We start from the raw sequence: 18,406 nt of genomic DNA, 5'->3' as shown, positions 1-18,406 counted from the left end.
TTTATTTATTTATTTATTTATTTTTTTTTGACCATCCTACACATAAACCAGAAAATCAAAAAAGACAAAAAAGAATATGAAAACTGAGAAAACACCAATTAACCACACCTATTAAGGGCGTCAAATTGAAAAAGTAGTTGAATTGGAATTTTATATATGTGTATATATGTACAATTAATACAAATGAAGGAATAATCATTGGCCACTTGATCAAAAAATTGAAAAGTAAAAATAGAATAAAAATAAAACTGCTAATATATGGTATAAACTTTGGTATTTGAGAACCATATGGGAATGGGATAAAGCATCCAACACCTCGCACTTTTCCTCTGCCTCTCTTAATGCTTTACTTTCTGCTTCAACTCTCCTCTGAATCTCTCTCTCAGCAACCCTTTGAGATGCTTCAGCAGCCTCATTTGCTGCTTTACACTTGGCTTTCTCTTTCTCCATAACTGCCATTGCTGTTTCCTCTGCCAGTTGTGCTTCTTGTAGTCTTTTCTCCTCTTTCATTTTCCATTGTTGAAGTTCCATTACCTGCATGGAGTTTTATTATATAAATGATACATATAACTAGCTAATGATTATAAAAATAAAAATATATATATATATATATATATAAGTACTTTCTGCTTTGCTTGCAGTGCTTCTTTGCAGGCTGCATGATACATTTCCATTGTTTGCTTGACCTCCATTTTAAGCCTTTTCATCTTATGTTCTGTTTCATCCTGCAGTTCCAATACAAATATTTTAAACATATTGTATATATTTAATCACATAAATATAGAAATGGTCTAATGAGAAACATTGCTAAGCTTATGCATGCAAAATGAAAATGATATATGTGAAACTCTATATTTAATTTATGTTTATACAGTTTATCACTTACCCATATACAATAAAATGTGTTTATATACGGCCAAGAGGTAAAAAAATCATTAAGAAAAGAAAAGAATGTTGTTTATAGTATAAGCTTAACAACATTGTTTAATTCAATAGATCAAAACACCCATTCTAATAAATGTTAAAGTATGAGTAGGACTCACTATTTTCTGTGACAAAACCAGTGATGTTCCTTCTTGGTCAAGTGATATGGATGAGAGGGAAGTCAACTCACGAAGAGAATCAAAATCAGGTAAGCTCTCAGAATTTGGATGGTGGGATGGGAGTTCTAAGTTTGAAGAAGAAGAATAAGTGTCATTAATGTCCAATAAGTTAGAGGGAGGAGACGGAAAAGTAGGAATAGCAGTTGTGGCAGAAGAGGAAGACTCGAAACTGTGGTAGAAAGAGAGGCAAGTGCTATCGGTGCTTGGCCTTGCAGAGCTTTCCAAAGGCATGTCCAATATCTCAGGTACTGACATCTCATCGTAGTTGTTGCTTTCTAATCCAACTCCAGTAGATGATGCGCTGTTATTGTTAGCACCTCCAAATTAAAAACCAATGCCTATTAACTTTGACACATATATATATATATATATATATATATATATGTGAATGCAGAATGTATTAATGGTAATTACATGTCAGTAGTTTCTGGTTGGTGTGCCAAATGATGAGGTGGTATTGGTCGTGAAGCATTTCGTTGAGTATTGACCTTTCCTTTGGAGATGACATACACATTGCAGTAGTCAGGTGTATGTTTTAGCACACTGCTTGCAACTTCTGAAGTCTTGAATAGCCTATGTAGATATATATTTATTCACAACCAGTCTCATCCAAGATTTAAGATGATTTAGTGTAATTGATTTTAATTATAAATAGCCCTGTTAAGTGTTAATCATATGAACATATATACCTGGATAAGCCGGTTTTTGAAGAAGCACCTAATAGCAACGTCTCAACTCCATAGTAGGAGACATATTCAATTAATGCGTGTGCTACATCATGATCCTCAAGTATATCAATCTCGAATTGTACCTGATGATGATGGTGGTGGTGGTGATATGTTATTGATCATCATCAAGGAATGAATGAAATATTGTATAAAATATAAAAATGTAACAGATACACTAACTTGTCTGCGGGTACAAAAGCATCGAAAGGGAAGTAAAATTTCCATGATGTTAGTATCAGGTTCCCTTTGGTTCAACCTGCTGTTGTGATTTCCTGCATATATATATATATATATATATATACACAGGAGTATATATATGCATGAATAATGATCGATGATGATCCTTTAATTTAAATAAATAAAATTATGATTAATGAATTTGTGAGATAGTTACAAACTTCGAACGGCGGAATCAGAGGATGGTGATCTTTGATGGACATGGACAAGTTTGAGAATAGAATTATTGGATCTGGAATTGGAAACAGCGGCAAGGTTGTCAACAGCCCATTTCAAAGCATGTTGGCTGCCTTTGTCCTTGTTCACTGCAACTGCTATTATCCCTGTGGCATCTCCTCCTGTTTGCCTCTGACTTTCATTTGCATTCCACATGGATGATCTTGATGATGATGATGATGATCTCTTTCTCTCTTAATTCTTTCATCAATCCCCACATATATCAAAAGCATTTTTACAACACCATCTACATTCAGAAACAGAGAATATATAAAATGATCTGAATTAAAGCAAGCTATTTCTTTTTGTTTTTTTTGTCCGTTTCTCTCTTTTGTTTCTGTTTGTTGAAATAATGGCTGAATTCCTAACGTCCATTCGATTATAACAAGAACCCTATTAAGTTTTTAGAGAGACTAGATTGATTAGCGGTACGTTATAACCTGTTGGTATGTATGTTAATTAATAAACATGTGTATATTTATATTTATATAACTCACTTCAAACGTACACATGAATATGATATATTCTTCGTCCACTCAATTAATTTTTCACACTATCTACCAACAAACAAGACCATATCAGCACCATAAAGTTTTGTTTATAAAAACATAGACAGATTAATCTTACATCTTTAATCAAACAAACGTAGACAAATGTTAATTTCTCGTTAATTTTGCTAACTACCCCATATCTATATATATATATATATATATAAGTTTTGAAGCTCACAATAATTGCTTTCTTAATTGGTACTTTGTTTCCTGAATCAATACGTATTAATGTATATATATCCTAAAAATGCTTTCAAGAACTTTGATATTGATTGAATCGAGAGGAATCAGGATCGACCCCTTTTCTAGCTGATTGATATATATATATATATATATATAGACACACGCACACATGTAATGACTAATGTATATATATATATATATATATATGTAATGATCATTCATTTGAACTCATCTAGAACCTTTAGTGTATGATTTTGCAATTCTACGTATACAGATTACAGACAGAAGGAAACAGAGAGCGGGGATGGGAATTAAATTGGTTAGGATAACTCTGCTAATTAATTAATTGCATATTTGCTTGTCTTTCCCTGGCCTTCCCTTTCGCCAACTGTACCATTATATATATGTGTGTGTATATTTATACATATATATATATATATATGTATATTCTCATTAAAACAAAATTGCTTTTGCTATTTTCTATACATATATATATATATATATAGCCTTGAAAATTTAATTTATTTCACTTCTAATAACTTGGATTTTCTTAACGCTCAAGATGTTATACCAGTAGCTAGTTTATATATAAATGCACTTGTGATTCATTAGCTTATGCCGTAAATTTTTATCTCAGAGAATGATCTCAAATAAAACCGACCATACACATTGGCTAAGCTAAAACAACAGCGAATAGAGATAATGCTATTTTGTAGTATAATCTGAAATTAAACGCATTTGAACAGGAACAGAAAAATTTTCAATAAAAAAGAAAAAAACAACGAAGAAATAAACAAAACTGGAGTGATTAAACAGAGATCAAATGAAGAAAGAAGGAAAGAAATTAGTGCATTCGGACTAGTACCACTGCTGCACTTTAGAAATAAAGAGCGAGCAATAAAATGGGCCAAAAAAAAAAAAAAAAAAAACTCCTAACTAGTGGTATATCAATTAATAAAAAAACAAAAGGGCAAATTTCTACTAAACAATTTAAGTAAAACATACGGCCCTCTGCTTTGTTTTTCTCTTTTTTTTTTTTTTTCTTGAAAAGAAAAAGAAAATTTCAGTGTAAGGTGTATGAATGCACCGTACGAATTATTATTTTTGGTTTTTTTTTTTTTTTTTTTTGCAGTTTTTTTCTTTTTCTTGTACCACAAGTGAATCAAAACCGGATCCATTAAAAAAATGCATGAAGAAGTTTTTCTTTTGTTTTGCTTTTGGAGAGGGTGTGGTGGTGGATGGTGGGTGGGGAGGGAATTTTATACAAATAAAATGAAATGAATTCAGGAGAAATTAAAGTCATCGGACAATCCTCTAATAGATCTCATATCAGCTTCACTACCACGAGAAGAGTAGAAATCTTCATGATCAGTAGAAGTAGTATTAGCAATACCATCTTTGTCTTTAACGTCTTCAATTCTCCTAACAGCCTCCTTCAAATCCCACCTCTTGTCCACATCCCCCTCACAACATCCAAGACCAATCTTCAACATCCTTAGCATCTCTCCAATGCTGCTCCTGGCTGTTCCAAGTTCTTTATCAAACACTACATTTCCCCATTCCTCCTCTGGCACTGACTTTACCCACCCTGCCAAGTCCTCCTCCTCATTTCCTTTCCCTTTCTGTAGAAATCTTGCTGGGAATTTCCCTGTTAGCATCTCTAGTATTAGCATTCCTAGTTCCCACACGTCTGTCTTCTTCGTTATCCTCCCGTATTGGGCGTACTCCGGCGACTTGTATGCTACCATCAGCTCCTGTCCATGTTCTTGGTTGATTACTGGTATCAAACCGTAGTCCGTCAGAAGGGGTTCGAAGTTCTCGTTGAGAAGGACGTTTGAGGATTTGAGATGGCCGTGAGCTGCTATTAGGCTTGGAAGCTCGTTGTACAGATATAGTAGTCCCTTGCCTACTCCTTTGATGATCTTCAACCGGGTTGTCCAGTCCAGGCATGGCTGTCCCAGAGCTTGGTTTCCTACACCAAATGATCAATATATGTATGTATGTAAATATTGAATATTGCATTGCATCATTTCCATTACATAACTTATGTAATATAATAATTATAGATACCATACCATGTAGTTGGACGGCCAAGCTTCCCTTTTGAATATAGTCAGAAACCAAGAGCTTCTCTTCCTTCTTGTAGTAGTAGGCCACCAGAGGAAGGAGATTAGGGTGCCTCAACCTGCCAATCCTTCTCATGTGTTCTTGGAACTCCTCTCTACCCACATTGTTCATCTGCTTAAACCTCTTCACCACCATAACGGGTCCACTGAGCAGAGCAGCCTTGTAGGAAGAACCAAAACAGCCACTTCCCAAGATCTCAGCGGAGGCTCTCAGCAAGTCCTGCATGTCGAATCTCTGCCTGTCATCCCTCACGAACGAAAGCTTCAAGCTGTCAGCTTTCTTTCCGCCGGAAGTACTTCCGTTGGTGGAGCGGTCCGGGGAGGTGTGAGTGCTGCCAGCCCCAGCTGCTTGATTTTGTTCCGTAACGCTTATTTTCTTGTGGGCTGTAATAGGCCTTGGTGCCTCTATTGATGATGACGAGGACGAGTTATATTGGTTTCTGCGGCAAAGGATAAACACCACTGCACAAATGGCTGTTAATGCCACAAACACAACTATCACGACCACAACGATGCTGATAAGAGACGGCTTATCTGAGGAACATGATTTTAACGGCTTTCCACACAGATCTTTATTGCCTGCACATGTTCACACAAATTAATTAATTAATTGTCAATCATATATATATATATATATATGTGTGTGTGTGTGTGTATTTGATCTACAGATTGAAACTGAGAAAATATATTATACACCAGCTGTAACTGATACATCATCAATCCATATAAATATATATATATATATATATATGCTATATTTATATCATTATATGTACATGCCCAGTTGCCCATTTTTATTAAAACAAAAATGTTGATATATATGATGTGAATATAATAATGAATGCATTAATTTAATTAATTCTGAGAGACAGAGGCAGAGGCACAGACAGAGAGATATTTGAAATTGACCTGCAAAAGAGCTTTTATCCATACTATTAAGGCTGGTTGGGATTTGGCCATTCAATTCATTGTTAGAGACATTGAAAGACAGCCAAGTTTTCTGCAGAAAATCTGGTATATTCCCTTGAAAGTCGTTGGATTCAAGCCTCAGCTCCATAAGCTTAGGCAAGAACCTCAATGACTGAGGAATGGCACCCGTAAACTGATTGTGGGCCAAATGCACTTTCTTCAACGACAGCATTTTCAAGAAAACATCATCAGCAATCACCCCGGAGAACTTGTTGTTCGACAAATACAAGGATTTCAATGCACCAAGCTGTCCAAAATCAGGAAGCGACCCTTCAAAATTGTTGCTCATCAAACTCAAACTTCTCAACCCTGGCAAGTCCTTCAGCACACCCACATCGATGCTGCCCTTTAACCCCATGTTCTCAAGTTTCAAACCCCAGATGCTTCCATTCTCACACATAACACCAACCCAGTTTTCAAGGTTGCCGTTACATGGAGTGGACGAATCTTTCCAACTGGATAAACCATCCGTGTTTTGTAAGGAATCCTTGAACTTTAAGAGGATGCCGGCCTGCGAGTCTTCTGAGGAGACAAACCCAGACAAGGAAACAAGGTGAAAGAAAAGCAAAAGGAACAAATATGGAAAAATAGTAGAGTTGGGCATATGTGCCATAGAGAGAGCAAGAGGTGGAGGTGGTGGTGGTGATGATGGTGGAGGGTGGTACACGCTCTAGTAGGGGCGGCGTGTAGCGCCCTTTAGAGGGGCTTGCTGCAACTGGGAAGCGAGTGCAATAAGGGAGAAGATGGACCTGCAAAGGTGGTGAAAAAACTTTGATGGCATTTGGGAGAAAATTAAGAAAGAGAAAGAAAAGGAAACACAAAAGAGGGAAAGCTAAGAATAGACTATAGCTAAGGGAGGAGGCTGTTTGTTGATTTGCTGATGAAACCAAAAAAAAAATAATAAAAAATAAAAAAAATAAAATATGAAGGCCAAAGGATGAGAGGAGGTTGACAAAGTCATCAGTCATCAATCTCGTTTTTGCATGTGACATGTATACGTTTTTGTGTTTTTCTTCCATCAGAAATATTCGGCCAACCTCTGAATTTAATTTTAGGCTTGAAGAGAGAATTATTAATTTAATATCTACTTTCAATTTCAAACCCCATTTTTTATTTTCTTTGATATATATATATATATACGTATATTTATTTTTTCTTTTTTTCTGGTTGACTATGCTTTTACTATAAACCAACAGTTTGCATGCATTGTGACAAAACTAATCCAAAAGCTTTAATACCATTTTTGGCATTCTTTTTGAAGACGTTCCTTTTTGTTGCTTTGCATGCAGAGACCTCCACCGAAACAAGCTTTCTAAAATTTGATTGAGCTAAGAAGACCTCCTCTATGACTGATCCAAAAATTACTGTTTGGAAAGTATAATTATAAACTAATCTTTTTTTAAATTACTGCATATTTGGAATAAGAAACATTAATAAGAACCAACTAACTAAAGGCCTCTATATATAAATAGACAGAGTGTGATAGGCTATAGAGAAAAAAAGAAAAAGAAAATATAGGTATCATTTCACTTTAAAGAATACAAATGGCAGTATCTGATCAATTATATCTCCATCTAATTAAAAACTTCCAAGATTTCTAATCCAAGTATGTTCCTCAAATCATGTTGATCCTTACCGATATTGTTTGTATAATATAAATGGGACAGGGATTTAAAGATGAGAAGAATATCAATCAGAGTGTCACTGTAAATGAACTAATTGCAGATAAGGCGATTTTGTGGATTGAACTCTGCATATCCCACATCGACAAGGCATAAGCCATCAGCAGGTGCTGGGGGAGCGGTGGCACGTCTACATGTCGCATCCATTAACTTCAGCAAAGCATCTTCTTCTGCACCAGCAGCTGCTTCCCTTATTGAGGTTGCTACAAGCACCCGAACCATCTGCATTATAAATTTGTTAGCTCCCTTAAAAGCACCTCAACTATGAGACATATTTCAAATCCAAATGATCTTAGAAGTAATCTCAAAGAAGCTGCTAGTTAGAAAAATATTTACAGGATCCAAATAGAGATCCAAATTTCAATGTATAGATTTGTCTAACAAGGTGACAAGTATTGAAACTAGTACCTTTCGTAAGAAACGATTAGCAACCAATTCGACGCACATAACTCTCCTTCCTTCAATGCTATCCTATAAAATTATAGCAATGTCATTAGCAATCACATCGTGTTAATTTGCCTAGATAATATATACACACGAATGGGCAAAACTTAATGTATAAAGACTACGTGAGCGTAAGTCCTTTTTCAAGCTTCAGGCCGGAAATGGAATGGAAAGAATAATTATTACATTCATTGTCACATGATATTGAATCTGCATAATATGTTATAATGTATGCCCTCACCAGTTAACTTTCTGAACAAGTAACAAATTATTTGGCTCCAATAGCCCATTTCAAAAGGTTGTTTTACATTATAAAAAATCTCCCAGGAACCATTACGGCTTTCTAAAGATAAATAATAAGTGCAAGAGCATGACAAGAACGAAGAGAGTCACATAGAGATGGCGATCCGTTCTCGGGGGCAATATAAACGTAAACAAGAAAAAGGAAGCATGAAAGATACAAAGAGAATGGATAATAGAATAAAATATTCACCGGACATGGTAGTCTAGCTTCTGTGGCTCTAGCATGATACATAAAACACTCTGTTGGTGGACCTCTGAAAAATACACAAAGACAGCTGAAATTAGTGCAAAGAGGACAGCTGCAAGTCTAAAAAATAAAGTCCATGCACAGGAAATCTCCAGGTTGAGAAGCTATTTGTTGATGCAGAAACTACAGAAAGCATTTAGTTGATTTTTACACATTTCTAGAAGCTTTGGTATCACGTGCAAACATCTTGTATGATAATAGCTTTCCTTCTAGTTGCTGTAATAGTTGGTTCACTCGACGTACGCTGAACGTTTTTGGTTTGTTCCCACTATCTATCTCTTCGTTGTCATTGATAATTAAGTTTTGGACACTCTCATAATGAGATTCACCACATCCATTGTTTAGCTCATCACCACTTTCATTACTTCTAAATTGTTCAATATCCTCTCCACTTGGACTACTTTGTTGCCCATCCTCTCCATCATTAAAGGGGAAAATATATAGATATCGCCTCCACTTGGCAGAGAAATTTGGGTGAAAAACACGTGATACCTACAATAAGATATTACTGATGTCAGTACACCCAAATTATATATTCCCAAATTATATATTATATATAAAGAAACGGAAAAGAGAAATAAAGTAACTGCTAAACATTCACTGCTGCTACACTAAAAAAGATCAATTTGGATCTGCTAAAAGTACTGAACAACTAATTGGATGGTGGATCTTCTTTTCAAAATTAGCTTGGATATCTTGGAAAATTAGAAGAAATACCTCAGAAACAGATTTGACCCTGAGTGTTCCTGGTGCCGCACTGTTGATGGCAACTTCAATATCTTCAGACTTAATATCCTTTCTCCAGGTATCTGAAGACATAATTGGTATGAGATTAGCAAGAATCTACCTAACAGAAATGTTAAATGGCAGAAATGAAAATATATCCTATATAATCCCCTCATTTTTTTCCCTGATTCATTTCTGGAGAAAACAGAAACAAAGACATGTAAAATCAATAATGAAAGAAAAATGAGTAAATAGACAGTAAACAACAGTTTATGAATGATGTTATGTCTTACAAAAAGAACAAACTTGTTGAAGAGCTGTGACTCCTTTGTCAGTACGTCCTGCAACGACAGCACAGCCTTCCAAGGGCAGGCATTTGTCTTTCAAAACTTGTGCTTTCTTCTCATCCACAAACTTGCCCAGAGATTTTTCCACTAAACTGTTAAATGTAAAGAGTTGTGCTCATAAATCAGATAGTGGATATAGTGAAGTTTTCTTGTTCACTTTGATAAAACAAAAAAGCCAAAAAAGAACAAAAAGCTTACACTTAAGTTTCAGAATAAAATTATGTGCAGCAAGTTTGTGATCTCTCATTTCAACCCAAAGCAGGACATGAATAAAATAACACTAGAAGGAGAGACCGACATAAATAATGGAACTAGAACCTAGAATTGCTAGAAATTCTATAATTGTTTGATTGATCCTTTGACCCTATAAATGACAAAATTTAGGCATCAGGTAATCCACTACCAACTAATTAGATGAAGTATCATACATACGGTTCAAATTCTTCTTGACCAAAGTGCAAAGGTTGGCAGGAAAGCAACTTACCCTTGAACAGTGTTTAATCCTGGCTGCTTTTGCCATCCGTCAAATGAACCACCATGATATGAAAGTACGATTTTGAATGTTAATCTTGCCCACCTACCAGACCTATTTTCAGGTGAAACGCTCTTCAATTCAGCTGTCTCAGAAATGTTGGGAATTTCAGCAGCGTTGTGAACATGATATGTCTGTGGAGAAATTATTTCTTTAAAATAAACATAATAAATAAGAAAAAAATGCATAATGATACCATATCAATAAATCACTAACACAATTAATCCCATTGCAAAAATCGTACTCAACTTAGCAAACAATGAAGAAGTATGCATCCACAAGAGAATAAAACAAGGTTCGATAGGGAAATAAATAATTCTATTTTCTCAAGTTGCCTGTTGCTGGTGTTATGTTTGCAGTTTGCTTTGCAGGACAATTAGTATACAGTGTTTAATCCTGGCGTTTCATGTTGGAGGGGGAAAAAGAACAATTTGCACCTCCTACAAATTCAAAACCATATGTAAAACAATTTTGTTGGGAATTATACCTATTTGCATGCAGCTCTGAAAACATAGATTTTCAAGCTAAACTATCAAACAACAGCTAAAATTCCTGATTAAAAAAAAAAAAAATCAAAATTTGTTTCTTAATTAAGGAAAGTAAAAATTCGACCCACCTCAGGTCCAAATAATGCAGACAAGGAGAGGTTTGCATTGATAAGATTGGAATAGAAATCAAGGACTTGGTTCCAAGGCCTGGCATACATGAACTGATAGCTTTCCCTGCCAAAACCACAACCAAAAATTTGCAATTTTATCAACGATTCCACTGACTAAAACCAGTCGATTCAACTCTCATATCACGATGAGCCCACTCGGAAGTAAAAATAAATTTAAGAAAAAAAAAAAAAAAAAAAGAGAACTTTTTTATGTCACTAGTAGAGAGACAGAGAGAAAGAGAGAGAGACAGAGAGAGAGAGAACCTAGCAGTCCAACGCGAAAATCTGCAGGGATCGGTGTGGTTGTAGTGAAAATAAACCTTGTCAGGCGGTGGCTGACAAAAATTCTCCATATGAATTTTGGTGATACTATTACCATTACTATTACTAAGCAACCCAACTCCCAACTGATTCGGCCACCACCATCTCTGTTTAATCATTCCACTCCCACCAACACTCCCTCCGTCTTCAATATCCAAACTTTGCCGCTCCGGCGGCAACCCCTTATTCAATCACGACCCTTGGATAATTGTACATCACATCCCAGCCGTAGACACATGACCCTTTTTTTCTTGTTAACAAATAAAAAAAAAAAAAAAAAGTAGTATTTTTATTTTATTATTATTTTTTTTAAAGTTGTCGAGAAATAAGAATTTTACTATTTTCGACTTCGCTCTTATCTTTGCATATGATTTTTTGATTCAACTGTGTTTTTTTTTTTTTTTTTTTTTTTTCGTATGTTACATGCATACCAATTCACTCTAATAAATTAAATAAATTCCTCGAAGAGAGATTTTATCATTAGTGTTATTAATTTCCAATAATATTTTTGAGAGAGACATCATCAGAGAAATAAAATTATAAAAAAAAAAAAAAAAAAAAAAAAAAAACAATTCAACTTGGTAGTAATCATTCATGTTTGAACTGTGTTTCAACTGCTAAAAAGCTATTAGATACGATATTTTTCTTAACTTGGTGGGAATAAAGTAGTTCAATTTAAACTCGGTTCGAAGTACAACTTTCATGCTAATCATTCATTTATACATATAAGCAGATAAAAATAATGTCATAAATTGAATCATAAACACTATTTTTATATTTCTTATTCAATATTTTTTCTATAACTTTGCAAACCAATACAAACAAATCCTTGTACAAGGGGGCTTCAACCAATGCATCGACTACAAAACTTCATCTTCAACCAACCGAAAAAAAAAAAAAGAAAAAAAGAAAAAAAAAATCATCGCTGCCCTGCACGCGTTGCAGAAGGGGGCGGTTGAACAGCAGCTAAAGGGTTCACTTGGTATGAAAATGCAAGCTGCCATAGGTCTACCACGCCATTCTTCATGGACAAAGCTTGTCTTTGGATAAATCTGAGATAATTAATGATGCATGTCAACATGACTATAAAAACAAGAAGAAGAAGAAGAAGAAGAAGATCAACAAAGTTCTTACCTCTTTAAACTAGTTTTTTTCCTTCGCAAAATATAATATACCAGCAAGGTCAAGCAGCCAAGCAAAATCTTCCCGTTTGATATGACCACCCGAGCATTGCCGAACTTGAATGTGATTGTACGGAACCACCAGATACATGGTTCCATTCGTTTAGACAGTTTTATAACTGCTTGTTTTCCAATGTTTTCCCCATTTATAGAGCTATTGTCTTTCAATACTTTTGGAGATTCGTCAAAGGCATTTAGCGGTTTCAAGTTAGAAGAATGAGCTTCAGGATTATCAGCCAGCAAAGGTGAGGATGATCCCTTTGACAAGTTGGAGGATTTAATAGAATGCAGGGAGTGTAATCTTCTCAAGATATCCTAGACAAAGAAATGGAAGATTGAAGACAATATTAAACCAATATCAATATCAAACCCATTCAATGAAAGAAAATGGGATACAAAAAGAGTCAACTATCTGCTTCTATAACCCTGTCAATCAGAAGTTCGCCAACAAAGTTGTATGATCAAGTTAAAAGAAATAAATAGAAACAACAATAATAATGATATTCACCACATTTCTTGACTCTAATCATATAATGCAATGGCTTAAAGGTAGTGGACCTAAAACTAAGAAAATCGCCATTTATAAAATTGGACAGTCCTTGAATATTGCCACAAGCTCATACAAACAGCCAAACAATTTTAAAATCAAAATGAAAAACATGGCTCATGAAAAACCCAAAATTTATTGATCCAGTAATCCCAAAAGCAAACATAATATTACTCACGGTTATTGGAAATGATGTAAATAGATGAATGCTATGGATTCAATAAACATAGGATCTATAATCTGAATCAGGTTTATCTAAGCCAAGTTAAAATAAGCTGCTAACAAAATGCTAGGGGTAAATGATACATGATCATATCAGTCAATTCTGATGCTAGGTGTAAATGATACATGATCATATCAGTCAATTCTGGCAGTGGCTTTGGCTTACTCCAAAAGAAGATGCACATATTGTTTTTTACCTGTCGTCTGTCCTCTGGTAATTCAGCTTTCTCAATCCAGGAGATTGCGAGGTCCATCTTATTCAGGGTAGTCACAAGAAGCCTCATAACATAGACCTCAACAACTTCCAGATACTTATCAACTTCCAAAACAAAACGACCATCACATCCTTCCACATAATCTACATTCCCAACTGCACCAACAAGAACATAGTTTCTTTCATCCACCAAGCTCCACTTGTTAAGGAATTCTTCAAGAACTTCTTGAACACCATTTGATGAACCTTCTGATATCTGAAAACATGACCTGAGAAACAAGACCTGACTTAAGGACCTAGAGGCAATAGCTGTAGACTACCTGGAGGCAATAGGTGTAGACTTTTTTATATATTAAAAAAAAAAAGAAAAAAAAAAAGCTGGGGGTAATGAGGGGACAAGTTATCAAACAAGAAGAAATTCATAGGTGCAAAAAATTTATTGACCAAAAAATACATTTCAACAGTCCTAAGAGGAGCAAATGTATTGTAAGTAAAACAAATTTACAAATGAAAATTAGTTTGATTTCCACAGAATTGCATATCAGACAACGAATCAAAATATAATAAGCACAATCCCTCTATTGTTTATAACATTATAATAAGCACAATCCCTCTATTGTTTATAACATTCTTATCACACAGGCAATCTAAAAATAACAAGAAAGTAACTTGAATAAAGAAATAGGAGTACCCAATAAGAAGAACTTGGGGAGGAATAGTTGCAACAGATGAAACCAATTTCTTGAGCTCATTGAGAATTTCTGATGTCCTGCATACACCAAAAATAAGCTATAAAAACTAATTGATAGTTTCAGAGATAGCTATAAAGGAATGCCTGGTTACAGGTAAATGTATGCCCCAGAAATTCAATCGATATGGAAAAAAACAGGACATATAAACATGCAAAAAGTAGCAATAGAATAAAAACTCACATCTAAATTGTTATCTAAGGCAGGTGGATTAGATTCCAAAAGAGCAACACAGCCCATTTAACATAGGTGATTTTGATTTTTACTAGAATTCCCAAATGTCATAAGACATTTATGACACGACTTGATACTGCAAGTGGCATGCAAACACCAATCTCGAAGGACTAGCAAAATAAGTTCACAACCAACATGTAGAACAACTGACTATCAAGAAGGATTGCAAAGAAGTATAAAACAATCGCAGCGCAAAAAATTAGCTACTATTAACATTTTGGGATGCAAGTGACACATAAATAGAAAAAAAAAAAGAATGATTTAGATGCAGAACCTTCCAAGTTCCTTGAGAGACTGAACAAGCACCATCCCAGTTGACTCTAACATGTCGTATAATTCAATTTCGTCTTGCACTACTTCTTCTTCGGTGCCTTTATTATCACAACAAAGACGCTTCAAAATAGAGGAAGCTAACGATGCTGCCTCCTCAAACATGGAGCAAACAAGGTAGCTGCATAAATATCCACATAATCAACACTAAATTATTATTATTATTATTATTATTATTTCAAAAAAAAAAAGTCAATAATTTAAACGAAAACCCAACTCTAAATGATACCTTCTGAACCATATATGATATTCTCTAGTCAATCAAATAGAGCAAGAAAAAGAAAAAAAAAAATTTAAAATCGTATTTTGAAAACTCAGAAAAACAGAATAGTCAATTTTGAAAGTGAAGAACAAAGATTAAAACTTTTTTTCACCTCTCGGAAAGCTCGATTTGTTCCCAGATTCCCATTGTCTTCCTCTCTTGAACTTCGTTATTTTCTGTGGTCGAATAAGAACACCGTTATCCTCACAATACCCAAACAAACACCCAGCTTTACTTCTCCATCAATTCCCCACCAGCAACTTGATTGAAATGGGACGGTTTTTCTGGAAAATTATTTATCCTTCGCTGCTCTGCTCATCGATTTTGGAAATCTCTGCGTCAGAAAAAAACAAGAAAAAAAAAATTAAAAAAAAATGTAAGACTTTTCGCCTATTACATTACATGTACGTATAAATAAGGGGAATTTTGCCGGATACCCTATTTCAAAGCCTTTAATGAAATATATTTATTTTCTTTTAAAATTTTTTATTTTATCTTTTCATTTTTTAATATTTCTAAATTATTTTTTTTAAATATCAAAAAAAGAAAAATACACATAAAATAACGAAAAGAAGAAAGTGGAAGTGAGAGAATAGCAAAGTAGCTACCGGAGAGTTCTGCAAGAGGAGAGACGAGTGGAGGAAGCATCCTAGGTTCAGCAATTAGCCCAGCCATGCCCTTCTCGATTTTGGCCTCGGAGTCCCATCATCGACATCTACCTGATCGGCGAGCAGATCTACAACAAACTCCTTGGTCCTTCCTCCTCCTCCTCTCTGGGTCTGCTTTTAATGGTGTGATTTTTCTTGGATTTTTCAAAAAATCTTCAAAATGGAAAAATACAATTAGAATCCTATCGTCGGAACCCTAGTTTGGTTTTTGTCATAGGGACTTGCCAAATGGAAGTTTATTTTGGAAGCTGCAGCAGGAGGAATCATCCATGGTTAGATTCAATTCTGCTATACTTTTAATCCTTTTCTCTTAATTTTATTGCTTTTCTTGCTTTGAGTAGGGAAAAAAAAAAGCGAAAATTTGTTTTAAAAATGCAAAACTTTGGCAGTTAAGTTTTGTCAAATGTTTTGAATTCTTGACTATATATATTTTTATGATAAATTTTTAGGTGAAGTATTCAAGAGAGCCTAATCCTACCAACTGTGAGTAATTTTTCCATTTTTTTTTTTTGTTTTAACTGTCGTTGGTGATTTATAGAATTTTGTTGGCCGCTGAGAAAATCTTGGAAAAGGGAGGAGAGAAGTTAATTTTTTGAAATATCAAAGTTGCATTTTTGAGCAAAAGATATTGATTTTTCTTAGTTAATTATATTAAATTTTGATCTAAAACAAGGCTTTTCAATAGGGATTTTCTTCAGTGTCTAAACGGAAGTTAGATTAGTTAAACATGGTTTTAGTTTTGGAAAATTTATTATTAATGTTGTTTTTTATGATCTTAATCAGCCTGCAAAGCCAGGGGATCAGATCTATGAGTTCATTTTAAGGTATGCTTGTTCAACTTGACTGCCTTATTAATTGCTTTTATGTGGTTGGTTCTATACTTTGTGATAAACAATAGTTCTACAGATCACCATCTGTTCTTTAAAGCCTATTTGATTGGTGGACCTATAAGGTATATTATTGGGTTCACTGGAATGCAGTAATGGAAGCTGTATTGAGCTGGGACAAATGAAGGTCCTATGCTGTTATTGGAAGATAGAATTTCTATTTTGTTCACTTACTTCCTTTTACTATGGCTTTATGTACCAAAGTGTCTTTTAGAGTTAAGGTCCTGGTATGCATGATAGACATGGATATTTTTTCCATGGGCATGTCATTTCTTATTTTGATTGAATCTTGAAATTATGTGTCAGGACCCGTATAAAATTCCTCACCGGAACCTAGACAAGCCCTGATCCTAGGGAAATCCTACCGGATCTTCTAATGGAAAATCTGGCAGAACCTCCTCTAAGGGTTGAACTTACCACAAATTTTCTGCACTGAAAACACACTTCTATAAACACCACCTTATTCATCCCATCTTACTACAATTTGTTTCCACAAATTTACAGCACTCCAAAATAATAACAGGGAATTAATGCAGTATTTAATAAAATATATCCAATACAGTATACAGAGCATTATACAAATAAATATGAAATTAATACAATGACAGATAAAGTAATACAAGATGGAGAGAAAAAAGGAAGGAAATGCTTCTTGGACTTTCGGCAATGAACTGAGACGTCGAGCTCGCCCTGGACGATCAACGTCTCCCAATCCTTGTACCTAGGGGAACGAAATTTTAAAATATGAGATGCTCATCATCTCAGTGAGTAACCCAATCTACTATACAATAATAATAATAATAATAATAATAAAAGGGTAAATAACTTAGTTAATTGATTAATAAGAAATAATTAAATAATTAATAGATAGTTAAAATAATATTTTCCCTCAAAACCCTCACGATTTACTCAGTTGGAAAAATTCCCCTTTTAAAATATTTTCGCAAAACCCAATCTTTTATGCCCCAAAAATCAAGAAATAATTAGTCCAATAAATTTCAAATAAAATACAAGAATTTAAGGATCCAAAATTATAATGGAAATAAAATAGAAATAGAAGTAAAATAATTTTGTAACAATTACTAAATGATTGATAAATGTCATACACAAATAATAGAAAAATATTAATGAAACTTACATTAAGACAATTCAAGAAATAATTAAAATAATTAGAATGAATTAATTAATTGAACAATTAAATAAAGGAATAATTAAACCAAATTAAAACCTCCATTTAAAATAAATGGTCAAAACATAGTAAGATCTCTTTAAAATCATCAAATCAATGTAAATAGTAAAATCAAGCTAAAATGCATTGTTAAAACATTAATATAAATAAGTAATTAAAAACATAATAAAATTCCATAAAATTTGTATTAAAATCTCCAATTAAAATAAATAATAAAAACAACATTAAATACATTCTAATTTAAATACTGCTTTAAAACTTTAAGATTTGAAATTTATATCAGAAAAATAATACTTGACGCACCACACTATATACCACTGATGTCCTATGATATCCAGCCTCACGAGCACCATCTGGCGGGAGGTTAAAGAGAGAAACTTGCATACGGCCGCTACGGCGTCCCGACAGCGCTGCTGCTTAAACTGTCAATCCGGCCATAGAAGGGGGCGGCTTATGGCCAATATTAAACTTGTCTGCCCTCGGTCCAATGGCAACTCACGGGAGACATTATAACTTGCGCGTTCATCCACATACACAGTACAGAACATCA

General features: G+C 34.3%; 4 protein-coding genes and 1 long non-coding RNA gene across 6 annotated transcripts; 1 reads left to right on the top strand and 4 right to left on the bottom strand.

The window, feature by feature from the left end:
* Positions 1–142: 142 nt before the first annotated feature.
* On the bottom strand, positions 143–2,611 carry LOC107417574 (U-box domain-containing protein 51). Its single transcript, XM_025073639.3, has 7 exons — positions 2,230–2,611; positions 2,012–2,103; positions 1,793–1,914; positions 1,518–1,676; positions 1,044–1,404; positions 624–725; positions 143–534 (listed from the first exon to the last, which is right to left on the bottom strand). Exons 1-7 carry the CDS (start codon positions 2,438–2,440, stop codon positions 211–213), a joined length of 1,371 nt encoding a protein of 456 aa, XP_024929407.3. The 5' UTR covers positions 2,441–2,611; the 3' UTR covers positions 143–210.
* A 1,426-nt stretch (positions 2,612–4,037) lies between these two features.
* LOC107417645 (pollen receptor-like kinase 1) lies at positions 4,038–7,490 on the bottom strand. The gene is made up of 4 exons (XM_016026260.4): positions 7,352–7,490; positions 6,054–6,862; positions 5,094–5,723; positions 4,038–4,990 (listed from the first exon to the last, which is right to left on the bottom strand). Exons 2-4 carry the CDS (start codon positions 6,724–6,726, stop codon positions 4,302–4,304), a joined length of 1,992 nt encoding a protein of 663 aa, XP_015881746.3. The 5' UTR covers positions 6,727–6,862; positions 7,352–7,490; the 3' UTR covers positions 4,038–4,301.
* Positions 7,491–7,615: 125 nt separating this feature from the next.
* On the bottom strand, positions 7,616–11,705 carry LOC107417627 (uncharacterized). Its single transcript, XM_016026244.4, has 9 exons — positions 11,317–11,705; positions 11,011–11,116; positions 10,347–10,528; positions 9,809–9,954; positions 9,507–9,598; positions 8,941–9,281; positions 8,733–8,796; positions 8,204–8,266; positions 7,616–8,017 (listed from the first exon to the last, which is right to left on the bottom strand). Exons 1-9 carry the CDS (start codon positions 11,490–11,492, stop codon positions 7,829–7,831), a joined length of 1,359 nt encoding a protein of 452 aa, XP_015881730.3. The 5' UTR covers positions 11,493–11,705; the 3' UTR covers positions 7,616–7,828.
* Positions 11,706–12,125: 420 nt separating this feature from the next.
* LOC107417629 (protein APEM9) lies at positions 12,126–15,861 on the bottom strand. 2 transcript variants are annotated; one of them, XM_025073652.3, is made up of 7 exons: positions 15,721–15,861; positions 15,225–15,446; positions 14,795–14,971; positions 14,229–14,306; positions 13,521–13,806; positions 12,508–12,869; positions 12,126–12,425 (listed from the first exon to the last, which is right to left on the bottom strand). In XM_025073652.3, exons 2-7 carry the CDS (start codon positions 15,257–15,259, stop codon positions 12,293–12,295), a joined length of 1,071 nt encoding a protein of 356 aa, XP_024929420.1. In that variant the 5' UTR covers positions 15,260–15,446; positions 15,721–15,861; the 3' UTR covers positions 12,126–12,292. The 2 variants fall into 2 exon arrangements, with proteins under 2 accessions (XP_024929420.1, XP_015881733.1); XM_016026247.4 differs by lacking the exon at positions 15,721–15,861 and having other exon boundaries at positions 15,225–15,536.
* A 51-nt stretch (positions 15,862–15,912) lies between these two features.
* LOC112491644 (uncharacterized) lies at positions 15,913–16,936 on the top strand. Its single transcript, XR_003056015.3, has 3 exons — positions 15,913–16,052; positions 16,230–16,263; positions 16,564–16,936. It is a non-coding gene; the product is annotated as an uncharacterized LOC112491644 (long non-coding RNA).
* Positions 16,937–18,406: the final 1,470 nt, after the last annotated feature.

This window comes from Ziziphus jujuba, chromosome 2, assembly GCF_031755915.1.
Source record: "Ziziphus jujuba cultivar Dongzao chromosome 2, ASM3175591v1".
Lineage (NCBI taxonomy): Eukaryota > Viridiplantae > Streptophyta > Magnoliopsida > Rosales > Rhamnaceae > Ziziphus > Ziziphus jujuba.
Note: the sequence above shows the minus strand (reverse complement) of the source record. Positions and strands in the feature narration are given on the sequence as shown.

What these genes read in the sequence shown, in the direction of transcription:
- LOC107417574 (XM_025073639.3), bottom strand. Translation starts at nt 2,440, where the DNA reads ATGTGGAATGCAAATGAAAGTCAGAGGCAAACAGGAGGAGATGCCACA. An exon ending in GCTTTTGTACCCGCAGACAA is followed by an intron (nt 1,915 to 2,011) that starts GTTAGTGTATCT and finishes CATCATCATCAG; the next exon opens with GTACAATTCGAGATTGATAT. An exon ending in TGGTTTTGTCACAGAAAATA is followed by an intron (nt 726 to 1,043) that starts GTGAGTCCTACT and finishes TTGGAACTGCAG; the next exon opens with GATGAAACAGAACATAAGAT.
- LOC107417645 (XM_016026260.4), bottom strand. Translation starts at nt 6,726, where the DNA reads ATGGCACATATGCCCAACTCTACTATTTTTCCATATTTGTTCCTTTTG. An exon ending in GGATAAAAGCTCTTTTGCAG is followed by an intron (nt 5,724 to 6,053) that starts GTCAATTTCAAA and finishes GAACATGTGCAG; the next exon opens with GCAATAAAGATCTGTGTGGA. An exon ending in CTTGGCCGTCCAACTACATG is followed by an intron (nt 4,991 to 5,093) that starts GTATGGTATCTA and finishes CATTTGGTGTAG; the next exon opens with GAAACCAAGCTCTGGGACAG.
- LOC107417627 (XM_016026244.4), bottom strand. Translation starts at nt 11,492, where the DNA reads ATGATTAAACAGAGATGGTGGTGGCCGAATCAGTTGGGAGTTGGGTTG. An exon ending in GGATTAAACACTGTTCAAGG is followed by an intron (nt 9,955 to 10,346) that starts GTAAGTTGCTTT and finishes TACATTTAACAG; the next exon opens with TTTAGTGGAAAAATCTCTGG. An exon ending in ACCAAAGCTTCTAGAAATGT is followed by an intron (nt 8,797 to 8,940) that starts GTAAAAATCAAC and finishes TGTATTTTTCAG; the next exon opens with AGGTCCACCAACAGAGTGTT.
- LOC107417629 (XM_025073652.3), bottom strand. Translation starts at nt 15,259, where the DNA reads ATGGGAATCTGGGAACAAATCGAGCTTTCCGAGAG. An exon ending in TCTCTCAAGGAACTTGGAAG is followed by an intron (nt 14,307 to 14,794) that starts GTTCTGCATCTA and finishes TGGTGTATGCAG; the next exon opens with GACATCAGAAATTCTCAATG. An exon ending in AAAAAAACTAGTTTAAAGAG is followed by an intron (nt 12,426 to 12,507) that starts GTAAGAACTTTG and finishes TAATTATCTCAG; the next exon opens with ATTTATCCAAAGACAAGCTT.